The sequence below is a fragment of the Canis lupus genome, chromosome 1, assembly GCF_011100685.1.
Source record: "Canis lupus familiaris isolate Mischka breed German Shepherd chromosome 1, alternate assembly UU_Cfam_GSD_1.0, whole genome shotgun sequence".
In the NCBI taxonomy this organism is placed as follows: Eukaryota; Metazoa; Chordata; class Mammalia; order Carnivora; family Canidae; genus Canis; species Canis lupus.
This window is the reverse complement of record NC_049222.1, coordinates 92,590,984-92,610,433: the sequence shown is the minus strand read 5'-3', so window position 1 is coordinate 92,610,433 and position 19,450 is coordinate 92,590,984. Positions and strand designations below refer to the sequence as shown.

At 37.8% G+C, this 19,450-nt stretch overlaps 1 protein-coding gene across 28 annotated transcripts in view; it reads left to right on the top strand.

Moving 5' to 3' along the window:
* RFX3 (regulatory factor X3) overlaps window positions 1–19,450 on the top strand; it is a 289,026-nt gene that overhangs the window by 123,654 nt on the left and 145,922 nt on the right. For 27 of the 28 annotated variants that reach the window (XM_038527193.1, XM_038527196.1, XM_038527198.1 and 24 more), the window contains one exon: window positions 2,313–2,437. In XM_038527193.1, the coding sequence (XP_038383121.1) occupies window positions 2,321–2,437 (117 nt within the window). In that variant the 5' untranslated portion in view covers window positions 2,313–2,320. Of the gene's footprint in view, window positions 1–2,312; window positions 2,438–5,895; window positions 6,029–19,450 lie in introns of those variants that run through there. The other variant, XM_038527204.1, reaches the window with a different exon arrangement.

The following is a 19,450-nucleotide window of genomic DNA, read 5'->3' as shown; positions in this document are numbered from 1 at the left end:
GGAGGGAGTTTTAGGTGAGTGACTTCACTCTAAGAAACACCCACCCTCGATTGGCCATAATTGGCACCCCTATTTTCATGAACCCATTTCATTACGAAACGGATGAAGGCCTCCATCTATCTTGGAGTTGGGAAGAGAGGCTACGAAAACCTCACTGAAGGTAGTATCCAACATCTGGTTCATTCTTCATTCTCTGCAGAAAGTTATCTGCTTATTCTTAACCAATAGCTCCTCTGCTGTAGCACAAAAGACATTGTGATGGTCTACAAGCTTCAATCAAAGGACATTGGCTTTTGCTTTCATTTTGAGGAGGGTATATTTTTCCCTCTGTGATGGAATACAAGGAAGAGGCACAGATAGGGTTCCTCATGTGTATATCCCTTCCCAGAATTTGAGAATCAGGAGTCCTCCAGTTAATCTTCATTAGACAAGAATTTTATGTAGTGAATCTTCTCATTCTCAAACATTTTTAGGCATATCCATAGTCTTTAATGCTAGCCCAGAGGGGTGTGTGTGTGTGTGTGTGTGTGTGTGTGTGTGTGTGTGTTTGCTGAGAGATTAATGCTACAGTTTAAAAAATGAGCCATCGTTTGGTGATGTCACATAAAAATCTGAACTTTTCAGCTTCGTTTGGAAAATTGGGAGACCTGGCACCTACCGCTTAGCCTTCCCACAAATTCTCAACTTCTTGGAGCTGAACGTTAGTAGCTGACCCAAATAAATGGGGTGGTAGCTGCAGTCTCTATCACTTCCCCGTTTATTTTATAAGCTTCTAACCACCTTCACTCTCTGTACCCGAGGTCCCTCATCTGTAAATGAAAGATTATAACCCTACCAATCACACCAGGTTGTTACTGGATTAACTTATATGGTAGAGCATTTGGAAGAGTCCTTAGCATATGTTAACCATTGAATCAGTGTTAGCTGTTAATTGCTGTATCTCTTGTATGTGGTAAAGTTTATTATACTGCTTTAGGGCTTTGCCTAACAATAGAATATGAAAATCACTTAAAGAGTTGCCAACACTCAAGGCCTAGAAAGAAAAATAAGCACAGATTCAAAGTGAAAAGGTTTAGTCTCATGGCTGTTCCTGTCACCTTGAGTGAGCCTCCACCTCTCTGGGTTCTGGTTTCCTTGTTTATAAAATAAGAGTAGATGAAATGTCTTCAGAGGTCCATTTCTAAAATTGAATGAGGTGCTAGAAAAGGTTTGAGGGGAAAAATTGGAAGAGGGCACACTATGACAAAAGATGATAAAGGGCTTAATTTTCTCCTTGAAAGAACTAGATACTCTTTCAGAGTTTTTGTAGGGAAAATTAATGTTCACCATACTGTTCACAGATTTAAACCATAATGCAGTGTTTTTCTTAATCTACCAATTAAATATTGTGCCCCTAGCCCCTCAGGAAAGAAAATTAGAATTCTGTTCCCTTGCTCAATAACACAAAAATTAATATTTATTCCGTTGACTATATAAGTAGTTAAAGGGAATGCTGAGATCAGGAGGTGTGAGAATCCATGCCCATTAGAGCACATGCTGCAAAATTTAACATGTTAGCAGAGCAGACACATACAAACTAAAAAATGTGCCAGGTTGAACTCTGAATGGGAGAAGGTAAAATTTCATGTCTTTGCTTACAAGTCTCATTTCTGTCCTCCCCATCTTCAAAATACCAAACATTTGTTGACTTTTGGCTATCTTTGTGTTAAATTAAGGTTGATTTTAGTACTATATCATAACACAGGCAGAGCAAATTAGTGAGCCCAACCCTTTGATTAAGTTTTTGGATATGCATTACTTCTGTTTTAGATCACAGCATAGTAAGTTTGAAAGTTGGAAAGGGTTAGAAATAATTTATTCTAAATTGTACACCTTTGATGACATCCTAATGGCCTATAAAAGTGTCTAGAAAATAACATTTTTCTGACATATTTACATCCAGTCAGGGTTCTTGTACTGAAAATTGAGTATCTTGAAATATTTTTGGGCTTAGTTTATACTATGATTGAACTGATTTAGAACAGCTGAGACCTAAGGAAGGTAGACTTCAAGGAAGTTCAACTTTTATAGCCTCAAAATTAGAGGTGCTAATGGGGATTTTTTTAAATGTGACCTGGTAATTTTTTGTATTTATTTAAAGAGTGATCCGAGTTACTAGAAACATGCATGGGATATGATGGCAGTGTGTTGGCGTAAGAAGTACCCTGAGAGTTGAAAGTCTCTCTCAGCGTAGGGTTTTAAGAACACATGTAATGCAGCTAGTCATGTGAGGAGAGCATTTAAAACGTTATTTCTCTTTTGATGTATTTCAGAGACCATCATGCAGACATCAGAGACCGGGTCGGACACAGGTTCGACAGTGACTTTACAGACATCTGTGGCTAGTCAAGCAGCAGTGCCTACACAGGTGGTACAGCAGGTACCAGTACAACAGCAGGTAAGTAACAGCCGTTCTCAGACAAAAATGCCATGCCTTTCCCTGTGCTGACGACTGTCTGTCCCACCGAGCTGTATCCAGAGAGGATTTGGATTCTCCTTTCTGACCCAGTGGGTGCTGAGATAGATTGAGTTTGGTTCTTAGATTAATCTGAGGAAGTGTTTCTTGAGCACTTCGTGGATGTAGCAGATTGTGCTGGGCTATAGGGATGCAAAGGAAAGTATCCAAACCATAATCCCTGTTCTGAAAGAGCCTCTTACTCCTGTTTCTGCCTTGACCATCCTATGAGTTGTGTCCCTCTCTTTTCCCCTCCCTGATTCTTTTTTTTTTTTTTTTAAAGATTTTATTTATTCATGAGAGAGAAGCAGAGACACAGGCAGAGGGAGAAGCAGGCTCCCTGCAGGGAGCTCAAGGCAGGACTCAATCCCAGGACCCCAGGATCACCACCTGATCCAAAGGCAGGTGCTCAACCACTGAGCCACCCAGGTGCCTCTCGCTTCCCTGATTCTTGACCACAACTTCCTATTTCTTCCTACTGAAATATCATCAATCATAGTTAACACAGAATCAGCTCACAATAGGTAGTACTTGATAAAGGAGAGGTTTGCATGTAACTTCCAGGCAAGGATTTTGCCTTTGTGATGATTTAGAAAATGCCTGAGTATTTTGGAGAGTGAAAAATACTGTTGAATGAAAATTAAATGATCTTGAAGGTCTGGAGATCTGACTCATCCCGTTTAAAAAATTGAGAATGAATTCATTGTCACATGTTTACTACAGAGCTTATTCATACTCAGGACACTCGGCTTGTTTTGGAAAGATAATGACGAAATCATGCTATTTGTGCCAGTTAATGGTTCTACAATGTGGATTAGTGAACACCTTGGCCTGTCAATTTTTCTGAAGAGTGGTGAGAAAATAAATGAGAAAGATCATATAGAGCATTATCTTGAGACTTGTGTGATTTGCCTCTAATTTCTTGGTATCAAGGAGAATCTCCAGCAAATGTCACTCTTATAATTACAGAAAAGTAGCTAGCGAAAGGGATATTTTTTAGGCAGAGGTACTTGCGGTTAAATTCTTTTCAGATGATAGAAGCGGGATGGGCAGGGAGAGGGCTGGGATCAAGGAGAAGCTTTTTAAAAATTTTCCTGTAGGTTCCTTTTTGTAACATCACATTTTATTTCCTGATTATAGTATCTTTTTATTTCTCTCCAAAGATACTAATTTTTAAAAAATTGTTGCATTTTTTTCCTTTTTATAGTCTTTTTCCTTCAAACTACTTTGCTCTTTGGGATTTTGTTTTTTGTTACTTTGTGGAGTTTTTTGGATATATATATATATATTTTTTTTTTTTGGTCTCTTGTCTTTTTTTGAAGCTTTTCTTAGATGTCTGATAATCTTTGCGTGTTTATCCATATTTAAAAGCATGAGGATAAACAGCTTATTTGCATGTATGGGTGGGTCTTGTTGAATGCAGTGTAGGGTCGGTCATCTGACTGGGCTTTTTAACTGGGGACCCTCTGGTGTTCAGTATCTTTTTTCCTCTTGGGCTGTCATATTTTTAAAGAAGACTTCTCCAGCTTCCTGCCTAGAAGGTGAATACTTGGCTGCCTGAAAACTGAGTGGAGGAGGAATATTGGGTATTTCTTGCTCTAATTCACTTAATCCTTCTTTTTTTTTTTTTTTTTTTTCATATGATATTACCCATGGTTGGGGGTTAAACCAAAGAATAAATCCCCAAGCCTTACCAAAGTTCGGGAAGGCGGCCACCCATCTCACTGCATGTAGTTGGTGGAGAGACTCTGATTGCTGCTTCAATTAAAATCACTTTTTGTATTAACTATGTAACCTTAAAAAACCAAAGTTGCTTCCAGAAGTGGAAAATCCTATCACCAGTGTAAGTAGAAAATCATACATAATGTACACTCACCTTGTTCACGTCCTCATGAAAAATAATCTCGTGTACACATGGACCCCTCTTTGGAAAACACTGTGCTGTGCCATATGGCTCATTCCCAGCAGGCATAGCTTTCAGTTCCTCAAGTTAGCTCTTTCCTCTAGGACATTCAAGGCAGGTGAGACTTTACATCCCCTCACACCAAGCAAAGAAGGTGAGAACTCTCGTTTTCTTTTTGTCAACAAAGTGTTTTATTTCACATAGTGGATTAGTGTGATACTTGCCTGGAGTTGCCTGTAGTGCTTCCAGGCTTATTTGGAAGGATTTTTTTTTCCTCTGTCATTTTTTTTTATTTTCTTTCTTTCTTTCTTTCTTTCTTTCTTTCTTTCTTTCTTTCTTTCTTTCTTTCTTTCTTTCTTCTTTCTTTCTTTCTTTCTTTCTTTCACTAGAAAATGTCACATTTGATGTTCCCTAGTGTATTCCTCTTTTTTTTTTTTTTTAGACAAGAGAGAGTGGGCATCGGGGGAGGGGCAGAAGGTGAGGGAGAGAGATAATATCAAGCAGGCTCCATGCCCTGGGTGAAGCCCTAGGTGGGGCTTGATCTCACAACCCTGAGATCATGCCCTGAGCTGAAACCAAGAATTGGACATTTAACTGAGCCACCCAGCTGCCCCTCTCTAGTGCATTCTCTTAGTGTCCCTGTAGATATATTCTGTACAACTGATGAGATGATTATTGTATTAATTTCTTATTCTTTGTAAAAATTTTTTTAAATTTCTTATTGTTCTTAACTTGCCTCTAGTCTTTGTTTTATTAATGTACTGATGTCATGATGAGTTTTCCAAGTGTAGTGGGATACCTTTAAAATCTGGTAGCTTTTGTCACTGACCCATGATGGATGTTGAAATCATGGCATTGATGTCAAAGGTAGTTACTTCTGTTGATTCAATTTTATTGTGTCCTTGCTTTGGCCACTCTAATGTGAGGAAGTCTATAGCTAAATTTGTTTATTGTTGAGGTATATAATATATTTATTAGAAAGTTGAAAAACCAAGAAATTTTAAGATCTAACATATAGTTTTGTTTCTTTAAAGCACAAAGGTTCTAATCTCATGAGTAATAAGTACCAAGTAAAATGTGGATTCTAACATTATTTCTGTGCTTTTTCATTTATCCTGTATGAGCTCAAAAATCAACTTTCTTTCTTTAGACAATCCGGTTCAGGAATAGAGAATTCTGAGCAATGACTACAAGGTCTTGTTATAGCAGTACTTCATCAAATTTCCTGTCTTTTGTAATTTTGCACCATTTCACAAAACACCATAGAGTCTCAGCTTCCAAATATAGACATGGTTGCCCATTTCAATAAAATCTATAAAATATTCAAATTTGATGTTGACAAAATATTAAAACTTCCATATTACTCATCATCATCTTTATAAGAAAACTGTTTTTTTTTTTTTTTTTTAAAAAAAGGTTTTATTTATTCATGAGAGACACACAGACAGAATGAGGCAGAGACATAGGCTGAAGGAGATGCAGGCTCCATGCTGGGAGCCTGATGTGGGACTCGATCCCGGGACTCCAGGATCACACCTTGGGCAGAAGGCAGACGCTGAACCGCTGAGCCACCCAGGCGTCCCAATATAAGAAGACTTTGGACTGATGGTTTCTATAGACTATGACTAGAAGTGAGTTACTTCTCCCTTGCCTTCCCCCTGCCTTGAATGATTTCTTAGAGTTTTCTATAGATTATTTTTCAAGTTGGTCATTTTATGCCTAAATATGAGTGGTCTTTGACCCTACTTGCCCTAAACCTGAATTGAAAATCCAGGCGCAGGAAGGAGGAACGTGTCTTCCATTATTGCATTCTTTCCCACAGCCAGTCAAAGCAGAACCTAGAGTAAAGCCAGCCAGCATTTTTACTCCTTGTTGCAATCTTGGGTTTCAGGTGTTCTACAGTGTTGCTGACCTTGAGGATGATTCCTAAGCCACTTCGAACCAGGGCTCTGAGACTTTTTTTCTCCTAGTTTTAACTGCCCCTCTGAGTACAGTTCTAGCTTTTTCCTGTAGTCTCTGCCTACCTTCTCCGTTCCTTAGAGAAAGGCACACAGCTTTTCTGTCAAAGTGGGTAAGTGTGTTATCACTATACCACTTCTTGTAAACACAACGTCCCAGGTGCAGTGGAGCCCCGGGGTTGAGGGGCTTTTGTTTGAACTCAAAGAAAAAAAAAAATCTTTTGTCAAGTTAGCTGTCAATTTTGACTTCTTTTATTATCAGAGACTATGGTCTTTACCTTTTCGTGCACAGGGACACACTTTCTTTCTCTTGAGTCTTTAGTATGTAACTGGGACACTGAAACCTCTTTTTACATGATAAAAATTCATTTCAAGATTATATTCAGATAAGAACTTTGGTTTTCTATAAATCATCTATCTGGGTAGTGATTGTTACATATGATTTGAGATACAAAATGAATAGAATAGTTGTATTCTAACAATATTGTTTCTTTTGTAGCTATATTGTTTCCTTTTGGTTAGTGTCAATCTATGGCATATTTAGCATTTCCACTTAAGTTATGGTACATCCTGGCAAGTGCGTATATTATCCCTGTGGTCAAAGGGATAAATGACATTTTGTTTGAGAAACAGAGTCGATCAGAGGTGCCAGTTAGGTTCTAGGCAAAGGATAATCTTGAAGATTCAAGAAGGGTAAATTTGAAATGAATCCCAGTAGATCTATTCATGATGGGTATCTTTAAAATGATGCCTCAAATTTTAGGAAACAGATTTTAGGAAAGGAATTTTGACATGAGTACTCCTGAGATCCTCACGAGACCACAGCTTCAACAAGGGGTCATTTTTATTCTCACTTCTGTTTGCCATATTCCTGTGATGTATATAGTATGTAGTCACATCCAGAAAGAAACTGGGGTGATGAGCAGTATACCCATGAGAAAATTCTTGTGAGGGAAGCAGTGTACAGAGACTAAGGGGTGTGTGTGTGGGGGGAAGATTGCATATAGTATGTTAAATCCATAACAGAATACTGCATTGCCTCGAAATTCAATCTGTAATATTTTAAATGGATCCCTTTGCTAGTCTAGAGACCTAATCCTGAGGTAGTGTACTCTATCATTTCTGTCTTTATCTTTTTTTTCTGTTCAGGGTTAAGAGATTTGCTTTCTGTCCATCCTAGCTTTGATGGACATGAATAGAATTCTTTTCATTTGAGACCATTATCTCATATAATCAGCAGAAACAAAGACATTTTTCTGTGCTTTGCTTTTATTTGGGACTTGATTCCCATTGGTTTGCTTCCCTCAGGGGACAGTATTCTCCTAATTAAAACCCATGGCAGACGTCCTAAAAGATGGGGTTAAAATGAATTCCCGTTGAATGTCTTTTTGTAGAAAAACAAAAGAGAATGATTTTAGCTCTTGAAGAGCATATTTATTTTATCTTTTAGAGCCAGAATTGCTAATTTTTAGTATCTAATATAAAAAGGTGTTTCGAAGGAACATGCTGATTTACAATTGAAATAAATTTTGCTCTGCCAATCCAAAATGTGGGCCTTCTAGCTGAACATCTCTACTGAATATTTGTAAAAATAAGAGCTCTACTATTTAAATTGTTGAGTAACCGTATGTGCTGATTCTCTGTTAAAAGTGATTTTAAAAATACTTTCTTGTCTATTGTTAGATCATTGTGATCAGTTTAAGATAATATAATTTCAGAGGAATATGCCAGGCACTGTGTTAAATGCTAGGGTTTCCAAGGGGGTTTGACATGGCACCTGACTATGGAAAGCCAGCTCTTGAGGGATAGATATTGTTGTAGAATTGGATACTAAGTACCTCAGGAGTAACAGTGGAGATTGTTCTTGGGAATGAAAATCAGTAATGTCTTCACCATGGATGTGACTTTGAGCGAGATGCTGAAGTAAAAGTTGGAGGTCCTAAGAAAAATGGACCAAAAGAGGGTATTTCTGGTAGGGGAAAGTATGGAAGAGCTCAAGGGAAATCAGGGAGTCTGTACTGGGTGATGAGGGGCTAGTAGTGACGGTTGTGAAAGTGTTTCCTAAGAACCTCTAGTGGGAGGTTGAGTCAGATGATCCATTTGTGGCATCTTTACATGTGTTCCCTCCTTCATATTTTCATTCTTTTCCCTCTTCAGTTGACCTCTTTCACAGTCTGTTCCCCCACTGCCAGTTTTCTTGAGACATCTGTACATGTCTGCTGTGTCTCCCTTTTGTCCAGACATTTCTTAATCCTGTGAAATTTGGGTGCCTACCCATCCAACTGTGGATACTGCACACTTCTGACAGAAATAAATCCAACAATATTCCCTAGGATCTTTCTGGATTTTTCCTTGACACTTGATACTTTTGACTATCATATTATCTCTCTTGCTGTATGGCTATTGGGCTGCTTCCCCCTTTATTTCTTGGAGAGCCACTTCATCCAGGAAAGCAGGTTTTATGGAGGTGAAGAGACTGAGAGTCATAGTTAAAAGGTATGGGTTCGAATCCTGGCTCTAGCTCTTTCTGGTTATATGCTCTTGGGCAAATTGCCTGAGATACAATTTCCTCATGTATAAGATAGAGATAGTAATATCAAGTTTATGCTTGTCTACAAATATTAAATAATGTGTTTACTAATAATTTAAGGTAGTACCTGGCATTATATAATAAACCTTCAACAAATTTATTATTATTTTTTTTAACTCTTATTTTCCTTGTTCTTAGTATTATCTGACTCCTGTAATTTGTGGATTTTTGACCCTCTTTTCTATGATGTTTGGCCTTTGGCCTTGTCTTTTTGCCATCACTCTCAAGTAACCCTTCCTCTACAGCTATTCTGGTTTTAAAACCAGTTGCTCTCATTTTCTTTAGTAAGCATTAACCTCTGATCCTTCTTTGTATTACTCTGGGTTATGAGTTAGGGAGGCTCAGGCTCTAGATCAGAACAGAGACCACGTGATCTGACCCACGGGGGCAGTATTGGCCTTCTCCAGCCTGGATGGGCGCAGAGTGCAGTTGCCATAGTGATTAGAGAAAATGCCAGAGGACTTCTCAGTAAATATCAGGAATACCTCCAGTGTTTTACTCAGTTCGTGAAATATAATAATTTTGGATCTAGTGTGGTTTTGTGGTAGGATGTAACAGTTTAGGACATGAAGGTGAGAATATATTAATATTTTAGCTAGCCTGATTGGCGTTTGGATTTCTAGTTGGAAGAGACTTCAGTTACTCATTTATTTCAACTTTCCCAGAAGACCTTCCAAAGTCGAATTGCTGAAAATTGGCTTCTTCAATCAATCACTTACCTGCATAGACTAATTTAGTTAATTCCATAATTTTGTTCCTAGAGATATATAATGTTTCCTGTGAATATCTAATTTGCTTATCAAACCATCAATTCCAACATCAGGAACCTTTTTTTTTTTTTTTACTTGGAGAGTTCAACTTGTCCTATAAAATTTTTCACATGAGTAGAAAGTGGAAAACTTTAAGATAACTGGCACTTTTGTTTACATATGATTTGAGCAAGATGGAACATAATTTAAATGGAGCACTGGCCCTCTTTGCCAAAGCAAATCAGAAGAATTCTTTACCTGTGCTAAAAAATGCACTTTCAATATAATAGATCTCAATATAGGGATCCCTGGGTGGCGCAGCGGTTTGGCGCCTGCCTTTGGCCCAGGGCACGATCCTGGAGACCCGGGATCGAATCCCACATCGGGCTCCCGGTGCATGGAGCCTGCTTCTCCCTCTGCCTATGTCTCTGCCTCTCTCTCTCTCTCTCTGTGTGACTATCATAAATAAATAAAAATTAAAAAAAAAAAGAAATTAAAAAAAATAGATCTCAATATAGCTGAGCCTATTTGCCATCAAGTATCTGAAGGAAAGAGAAACTTTAAGGTCAAAATAAAAATTATTTATAGTCTGAGGTGGTCAAGGAAGTCTTTCCAGAGGAAGTGACTTTTAAGCTAAGATTGAAGAATAGAGTTAACCAGTGAGGGAATAAAAAGAAGTGTTTTTTGAGGGCTCAGAATGGCTAGAGAAGAAAGGGTGATGGACAAGTGGTAAGAAATGAGATGGGGGTCCTACCTGGCTCCTGGTCTGGCTGTATAAGCTATTTAAGTTTTCAGTCATAATGAATTTTTCTTTTATAAAAAGATTTATCTATTTGAAAGAGAGACCACGTGCATACCTCAGAGCACAAGGGGAGGGGAAGAAGGGGAGGGAGAGAGAATCTCTAAGCAGATGCCACACTGAGTATAGAGCCTGATGCAGGGCTCAATCTTATGACCCTGGAATCATGACCTGAGCTGAAACCAAGAGTTGGATGCTTAAGCAACTACACCAGCCAAGCACCCCAGTAATAGCTTATTTTGAAGTTGACCACCATTCAACTTTGTCAGAAATCCAGTGGAAACAACAAATCCAATAACAGTAACTGCCATTTACAGAGCACCTATTGTGTGCCATCTGTGCTTGGTGCTTAGCCTATCATTTCTAAAGCTTATAACAACCCTGTCCAGTAAGGTTCTTCTTGCCCCTGACATCTATTCCTGAGATGCCTTTGTGGAAGCTGTAAGTATATATGGAACATAGTTTGTGAGTCATCTCCTCTCCTGGACACTTTTACAGCAAGATGAATTGTTCATCAGAATTCTTCAAGCTCAATCCCTGTAACCGAACCAGCATGTCAGAAGGTTAATTTCATGGAACACTTAAGACCTATCTTTTCTATCCATGAAAAAGGATAATTCTGCTCTTCCTTTGATCCAGGGCTGATTTTAGAAATAGACACACATGTAATGCCTTTTTATTTTCTTTAAAAATTTGTGTTGACATCAGTCAAAGCCATTTCTGCAGAGAGACTCTCATGCTTCATTTTCTTTGCATGCAGCCCTGATGAACTGATGGATTTCCCATTTAGAGCGAATCAGAGCCACTGTCTTTGTCCTGGCTGGCTCATTGCTCAGTGCTAAGTTGTAAACCTGATTTTTAAAACTAATATACCTTCCTTCAGTCATGATTTTTTTTTTTTTTTTTTTTTTGGCCAGGAGTCACATCCAAGTCATCTGACTTTAGAGCCTGAGCTCCTAAGCTCTGCCCTACAGAGATAAAGCAGTCAGATTAGTTATATCAAGATCAGCTGTTAAGTGGTATAAGCTCCCTCACATAACAGTACTGAACATGGCAGTCCCACGGCAAAGAACATAATATACTTTATGTCAAGAAGGATTGGTTTTAGCTTTATGAATCACAGTGCATTTTTGAGAAAAATCCCACAAGCAAAACTAGTGAGGCAAGCAGGAGTATCTGAGGTATAAAGGGTTATTTGAGGAAAATAACAAATAAAAAAAATTACAAGCCTTGAACTTCTAAAGCCCTCTGTAAACTCAGATTGTAAGTATGAGCATCCGTAAATATAGAACCTTGGGAGTAAAAGAGGAAAAAGGATAAAATCAATGTAGTAAAATCTTATTATTCAGATAATCTGGAAAATGGATACCTGGGAATATTGTGTATAATTCTTGCAACTTTTCTAGAAATCTGAAGTCCTGTCAAAAGAAAAAGCACTTAAAAATCAATACCAATCTAAGTTAATTGGTAATCGAGCTACTAGTCCTAATACTATTTTATAAATAAAGGATAATCTTTTAAAGCAATCTTTAAAAATTAGGATCATAAAAGGATGAAAATATACCTTTTTATTTAATATAAAAATGGTGTTCTGAGATGCCTGGGTGGCTCAGCGCTTGAGCATCTACCTTCAGCCCAGGGTGTGATCAAGTCCCACATCAGGCTCCCCTCGGGAGCATTTTACCTTTTTTACCTTTAAATAAGTAAAACCTGAAATGTGGCCTGATATGTATACTTAAGAAGCAAAAGTTCTTCAAAAAAGTATCCCAAATTAATATACTTTTGTCTCACCTCAGTGAGTTGAAGTTTTTAAAAAAAGGAAAGAAAAAAATGTAGAGGAAAATCAGTTTTGAGATTTTTGTCTCACTCTCTCTGCATTCCCCATCAGCTCTCCTGTTTTGATAATTACTATCAAGAAAATACATACATACATCTGAACGTACAGACATATATAAGCAAGCAAGCCTGATCAACAACATAAAGCAAAAAGATCAGTAAAAATTGGTGACATTTTTAAGACTCTTAAAAACACAAATGTGTATAATGAATTGATATAATGGAGGACTGCTGAAAACCTAGTTGCTAGAAAATGCAAACTAAATTATTCTCAAGAGGGGCACCTGGGTGGCTCAGTGGCTGAGTGTCTGTTTTGGGCTTAGGGCATGATCCTGGGGTCCTGGGATCGAGTCCTTCATCGGCCTCCCCACAGGGAGCCTGCTTCTCCCTCTGCCTATGTTTCTGCCTCTCTCTCATGAATGAATAAATGATCTTTAAAAAAATAATAAAGTATTCTCAAGGAAAAAAAAACAAATGTATTAGAAATTAGGTCCTAAACTCAACAGAGATCATTAGTCCATTTGTGGCTTTTGATTTTTGTCTTCATTAATACTGGTTATATCCAGTTGAATAAAGTCCCAGACAGCCATTCCCATCTCAACTAGGAGGAAAACTAGGTTCATCAAATCAATTGATTAGCAAGCTTTAAAAAGTTAAAGTTGCCCAAGTTCATATTACAGTTGACAGGTTAGTTATTGGATGGGTAACCAGGTAGAACACCATATTTTTCCTAAAGATTTTATTTATTTATTTATTCATGAGAGACACAGAGGCAGAGACACAGGACTTGATCCCAGGACCCCAGGATCACGCCCTGGGCTGAAGGTTGATGCTCAACCGCTGAGCCACCCAGGCGTCTCAGAACACCATTTTTATATTAAATAAAAAGGTATATTTTCATCCTTTTATGATCCTAATTTTTAAAGATTGCTTTAAAAGATTATCCTTTATTTATAAAAGGTATAATTTCAGTGGGTGACAAAAAGGTAGGCCTCAAAACCAGAAACAGGGATCCCTGGGTGGCGCAGCGGTTTGGCGCCTGCCTTTGGCCCAGGGCGCGATCCTGGAGACCCAGGATCGAATCCCACATCGGGCTCCCTGCATGGAGCCTGCTTCTCCCTCTGCCTGTGTCTCTGCCTCTCTCTCTCTCTGTGTGACTATCATGAATAAATAAATAAAATCTTAAAAAAAAAAAAGCCAGAAACAGTAATACGTAAGGCTTCTATTTCTGGTTTACAAGTCGGTCAGGCTGTTTCTTATAAATGTACATAGTTATCCAAAGCTATATATGTTTTTTCTTTCTTTAGTACTTGGGGTTTATGGTTTATTAAGTCTTGATAGTTTGGGATCCTATTCAATCTGTGCTTTCTTATGATTAGCAATTTTAGTTTTTTAAAATTAGTAAGGTTAAAGAAGAAAAGTGAAATAAGAAAAAATGCATTAGAAAAGATAGCACTTGAAATACAAGAAAGGCAATTCTTATATAAAGATGTTTATTAACATAATTAGGTTTAAAAAGGCACTGTCCCTTTTGGGAATCTCAGGTTCACTTTGTATCTTATCACTAGCAGAGTTAAACTATATATACAAGCAAACATGAGTTGTTTTTGTTTCGAGGAATGAAACTGTATCTGTAGGTTGAAGTGATAGAGCAAAATTGTTCCTGAAGATTTTGGAAAGTGATAGTAAGGAAGTTAATTTTACTTTGAATAGGGACACCTGGCTGGCTCAGTGACTGAGCATCTGCCTTTGGCCCAGGTCATGATCCTAGGTCCTGAGATCAAGTCCCACATCAGGCTCCCCACAGGGAGCCTGCTTCTCCCTCTGCCTGTGTCTCCACCTCTCTCTATATGTCTCTCATGAATAAATAAAATCTTTAAAAAAATATTTTTACTTTGAATGGCCTGAAGCCTTAGTTGCCAGAGATAATAATTTTTCTGAATATCTTATGAAACTGACAAAACCATTGATTCCAGTACTGTTTATGATCCTTGATAACATAATTATTCTGTGCAAAGCCGTTTTACCAATGATTTTTCTTTTTTGTTATTGTGCTTATTTTCAGGACTTTTGCCTCAACATTGAGGTTCACTGAGGTGTTTGTTGCCTGTGGTTCATTGATCTGGTAGATGGTTATACATTTAAAACTCATGATTACTCTTAATTTTCCCCAGCAATTTCATAAAAACAGTTCACAGAAATTGAGCGTTTCTTTAGCTACTTATTTTAAATAGACATTTTAAAATAACAAAGCAAAAAAGCATTGGAGATGTTGAGGAACTCCACATAGAGGAGCTAGTGTAATAAACAAAACCTGTCTTTTTTAAATAGTTAGTATAAAACTGGAAAGTCCTGACAATGCTCATAGATCTCAGTAGATAATTTATTTCACCCACAGGAAAATGCTTTTGATGTTTGAGCTTAAATGATATTCATACCTATGTTTTGGTTGGTGCTTCCTAGGAAGCAGTAATAATGTTACCCTACAATATTAGAGATGTGGGCTAAAGGAACACCGACTTGAATTTGATCTCAGGAGATGTGAGTGAGTTGGATTGCCACATCTGCCACTTGTAAGCTTGGTGTTGAACGAGTTACTTCAGCCTGCCTGCCCTTGAGTTGTGATAACTGAATTCTGGAGCTCATTTGGCAAACAGTGATTGAGCATCTGTTATGTGGCCGGAACTGTTCTTGTGACTGAGATAGGAAGAACTTTAAGGTTAGACCAAAAAAGACTGAGAGGTAGACAGAAATGGCAGAGAGAATGCCAATACTTGAAGAGCACGGTATAATTTGGAGGTGAGTCTGTTTTTTTTTTTGGGGGGGGGGCAATTGTGGAAGACTTCTTGAATGAGTGCCAGCCTGCCTTAGTTTCCTCAGTCTTTGAAATACATAATGTACCTGAATTGTTAGCAGGATCAAATGAGAGGAAAAAAAAAGTCGTTGTAATGATGCTTTGTAACGTTCAAAGCATTTTGTAGATATAAGGACAAAACTGTTGATTCATCATATCAAACACTGTACTGGGAAGCTAGAGGTAGGAAAATGGCTGCAAAGAGCAGAGTGTCTCAGGGTGCAATATATGGATATTTCCTTAGGAATCTACTGTATATGTGTCTTTCCTCATAACGAAACAATTTATTCTAGATCATCTGAACTACTACATTATAACTGAGATTGCTTTTCAATTTCAGTGTGTTCTCCTATATGTTTATGATCTTATTGGTGTTGGGTTGAGCTACTATAATTGTCTTGGGCTAATAAGGTGGAATAGAGCCAGCCTTATTATGAAAGTGATCAAGGCTAAATGATACCACAGATAGATCTAATACAAAGGAAGCTTCATCCTACTAGTTGGCCCCACAAGTATCTTTATTTATACCTTGGTTTCTGTTTGTACAGGTTCAGTAGTATTTTATTGAACACTAGAGGTCAGCGGTCATAGTCACAGGGAAGCATGGCTGATACCCAAACTAGGCTGAGTCTTTCTGTTGTACATTCCTCTAGCCATATGGACCTCTTCCTCACAGTCTATTCAGCATTGTGGTTTTATTTTTTAAAAGATTTTATTTATTTATTTTACTTTAGAGAGAAACAAAGTGCATGAGTGTGCATGAGTGGGGGCGGGGGAAGAGGAGAGATAGAGGCAGATTCTCTTCTGAACACAGAACTGGACACAGCTGTATCTCACAATCTGGAGATAATGACCTGAGCTGAAACAAAGAGTCGGATGCTCAACTCACTGAGCTACCCAGCCGCCTCACATCAACGTGATTTTAATTGATTTATGTGATTAATGTCTTTCTCTAGAACTTTGTCATAAATTGATGGTCCAGGGACCATGTCTTTTTTGCCCTCACCATAGTACAACCCAATACGTATGATCTGTCTGCACATAATAGGTGCTCAATAAGTGTTTGTTGAATTGATGATTGAACTAGGTGATATTAAAGTATCTAAATTAATAGTGACTTAAAATATTTAACTACATGTTAAGTATTAAACATGCATATACACACATGCCACTTATTAGACTCTATAATTTCTGAATAGTGTAAATTATCACTATCAGATGTCTCCAAAGGAGAACATCTACCCCCTAGGTTTGTGCAAGATTAGAAGAATAAATGTTAAATTTCTATTAATTATTTTTGGTCTAAAAATAAAAAACAATGGCTGAAATGTAAGAAATTACATATATCACATGTGTAATTGAGGCATCTTGAGGGAAGAGGGGTTGATGACAAAACTCCTCACTTGTTTTTTGCATTTGTTTATTTTTTCAGGTTTCTACCAAGGTGGATAAATAGGTTATATAGTCTATTTTGATTAAACTGACTTCATATAATATGGACAAGCAGCTTGAAAAAAAATTCCCACAAATTGAAAATAGTATATATATTGCAGAAACAAGCTAGCAGAATGAAGGCTTCCCTAATTCTCCCACAGTCATATAATAAATATCTGTTTAGATAGTCCCAGTTTAAATGATAACATGTTGGCTCCATATGTTCCAAAAATCAAGACTTTTGACATGCAGGTTTAGCATGGTTTAGGTTTAGCTTTAGGTCCACTGTCTTCGATGATGAAACTCTCCCCTAAGTATATATTATGCCATTATAGATCAGCTAGTGAATTTGCCTCAAATGGACACTTAAATATTTGATCTTCAGCATTTTATTTTATAATTCCAATTTTTCTATGTGTTTTTTTTTTTTTTTTTTTTTTATTTATGATAGTCACACAGAGAGAGAGAGAGGCAGAGACATAGGCAGAGGGAGAAGCAGGCTCCATGCACCGGGAGCCTGACGTGGGATTCGATCCTGGGTCTCCAGGATCGCGCCCTGGGCCAAAGGCAGGCGCTAAACCGCTGCGCCACCCAGGGATCCCTTTCTATGTGTTTTGTAGAGTGTATCGTATTCATACAATAGAACATGTATGTGATTTATAAGTTGTTTTTAAGTCAGAGTGAAGGGGATCCCTGGGTGGCGCAGCGGTTTGGCGCCTGCCTTTGGCCCAGGGCGCGATCCTGGAGACCCAGGATCGAATCCCACGTCAGGCTCCCGGTGCATGGAGCCTGCTTCTCCCTCTGCCTATGTCTCTGCCTCTCTCTCTCTCTCTGTGTGACTATCATAAATAAATAAAATTGAAAAAAAAAAATTTAAGTCAGAGTGAAAAATGATTAAAAAACATTTGGAAGCTACCATTCTATAATAGGCCAGGAGGAAGATGTCATTTACATACAGTAAGGTTTGCCATTTAAGTGTATGGTTTGATGGGTTTTGATAAATATGTACCCTTTATAAATATCATCACAATCAAAATATAAAGCATTTTCATCACCCCAAATAACTCCTGTGTGTCTCTGTGTTCAGTGCTTTCGCTGCCATATTCCTAGGTCCGGTAAAATCTCTTCTGTCATTTAGACCGTATGTCTTTTCTAGAATTTCAGATACATGAAATCACAAAACATCTACTCCTTTGTGTCTGGCTTCTTTGACTCACCATAGTTTTTGGGAGGTTCCTCCCTGTTTTTGAATCTGTTAGTGGTTTATTTCTTTTTATTCATGAACTGCATTCCATGATAACAGTGTATCACAGTTTGTTTATCCTTTCACCTGTTATTAATCATTTCGTTTGTTTCCAGTTTTGAACATTCATATATTAAGTCTCTGTGTAGACATAATGTTTTTATTCTCTTGGGTAAAGATCTAGAAGTAGAGTTGTAGGGCCACATGACAAGTGTTTAACATTGTGAAAAGCTGCCATACTGTTTTCCAAAGTGATTACACCATTTTATATTCCCACCTGCAGTATATGAGAGTTCTAGTTGCTGGACATCCTTATCAAACATGGAATTATTAATGTTTTTAATATTAGCTATGCTAGTGAGTAGTTATATACTAGTTATCTTTTTTTTTTAATCATTTTTATTTATTTTATTTTTTTATGATAGTCACAGAGAGAGAGAGAGGCAGAGACACAGGCAGAGGGAGAAGCAGGCCCCATGCACCGGGAGCCTGACGTGGGATTCGATCCCGGGTCTCCAGGATCGCGCCCTGAGCCAAAGGCAGGCGCCAAACCGCTGCGCCACCCAGGGATCCCTATACTAGTTATCTTACAGTGGCTTTAATTTGTGTTTCTCTGATGGCTAATGATGTTGATGTTGGCTTCTTTGGCCAACTATACATATTTTAATATTTTTGCCCACAGATTATTATTCTTCCATTTCTACTTTTATTTAAACCAGCAAATATAGGGACGCCTGGGTGGCTCAGCGGTTGAGTGTCTACCGTCAGCTCAGGGAGTGATCCCAGGATCCAGGATTGAGTCCCAAATCGGGCTCTCTGTGAAGAGCCTGCTTCTCCCTCTTTCTATGTCTCTGCCTCTCTCTCCTGTGTCTCTCATGAATAAATACATAAATCTTTAAAAATATATAAATAAACCAGCAAAAATTTAACTTGTGTCTAATTAAATAGATTTCTAAAATAAACTTAAATGGGTTAAAATAATTTTAAAAATTTTAAGTTAAAACCAAGGAGAATAAAAATTAAAATTTAATGATACATTAACTTAGGGTAGATTATATGTTTGCAGTAAGAAACAGAATTACATGAAAAATGATATGAAATGATTAATTTTAGAAAGCCTCTCATCATCTTGTATTGAGAAACTTGAGAATTTATGAGTAGGTGGTATGCTAATTCAAATCAATTTAAGAAACATGGAGTGATTGCAGTATGTCATGGGCAGAGGTAGACAAGAAGAATAAACTACAGCATGCTGAGGTCTTACTCACTGGCTTATAGAGTAAAGGTAGAATGGTAGACATGTACAGCTCATCCTGACACAGGCTTCACCATGAGAGAGTTATGGTGTTATGTTCATTCTGGCTGGGAACCAACAGCCTTCAAAGTGGAGGTGACAGCTCTGCAGAGAGATTAATAGTCATCTTAAATTTGCAGAACTTTCTATTTGGCCTTGAGATTTCCCAACATTTAGGTAATATTTTAGTGAATCTCTGTAGAGAGCATGAATAATTATTAGTCACTGAAGCTCATTCCTTGCATCATAGAGATTAATGGTTATAATACAGCTCCTACAAGTACTGTGCATAATAT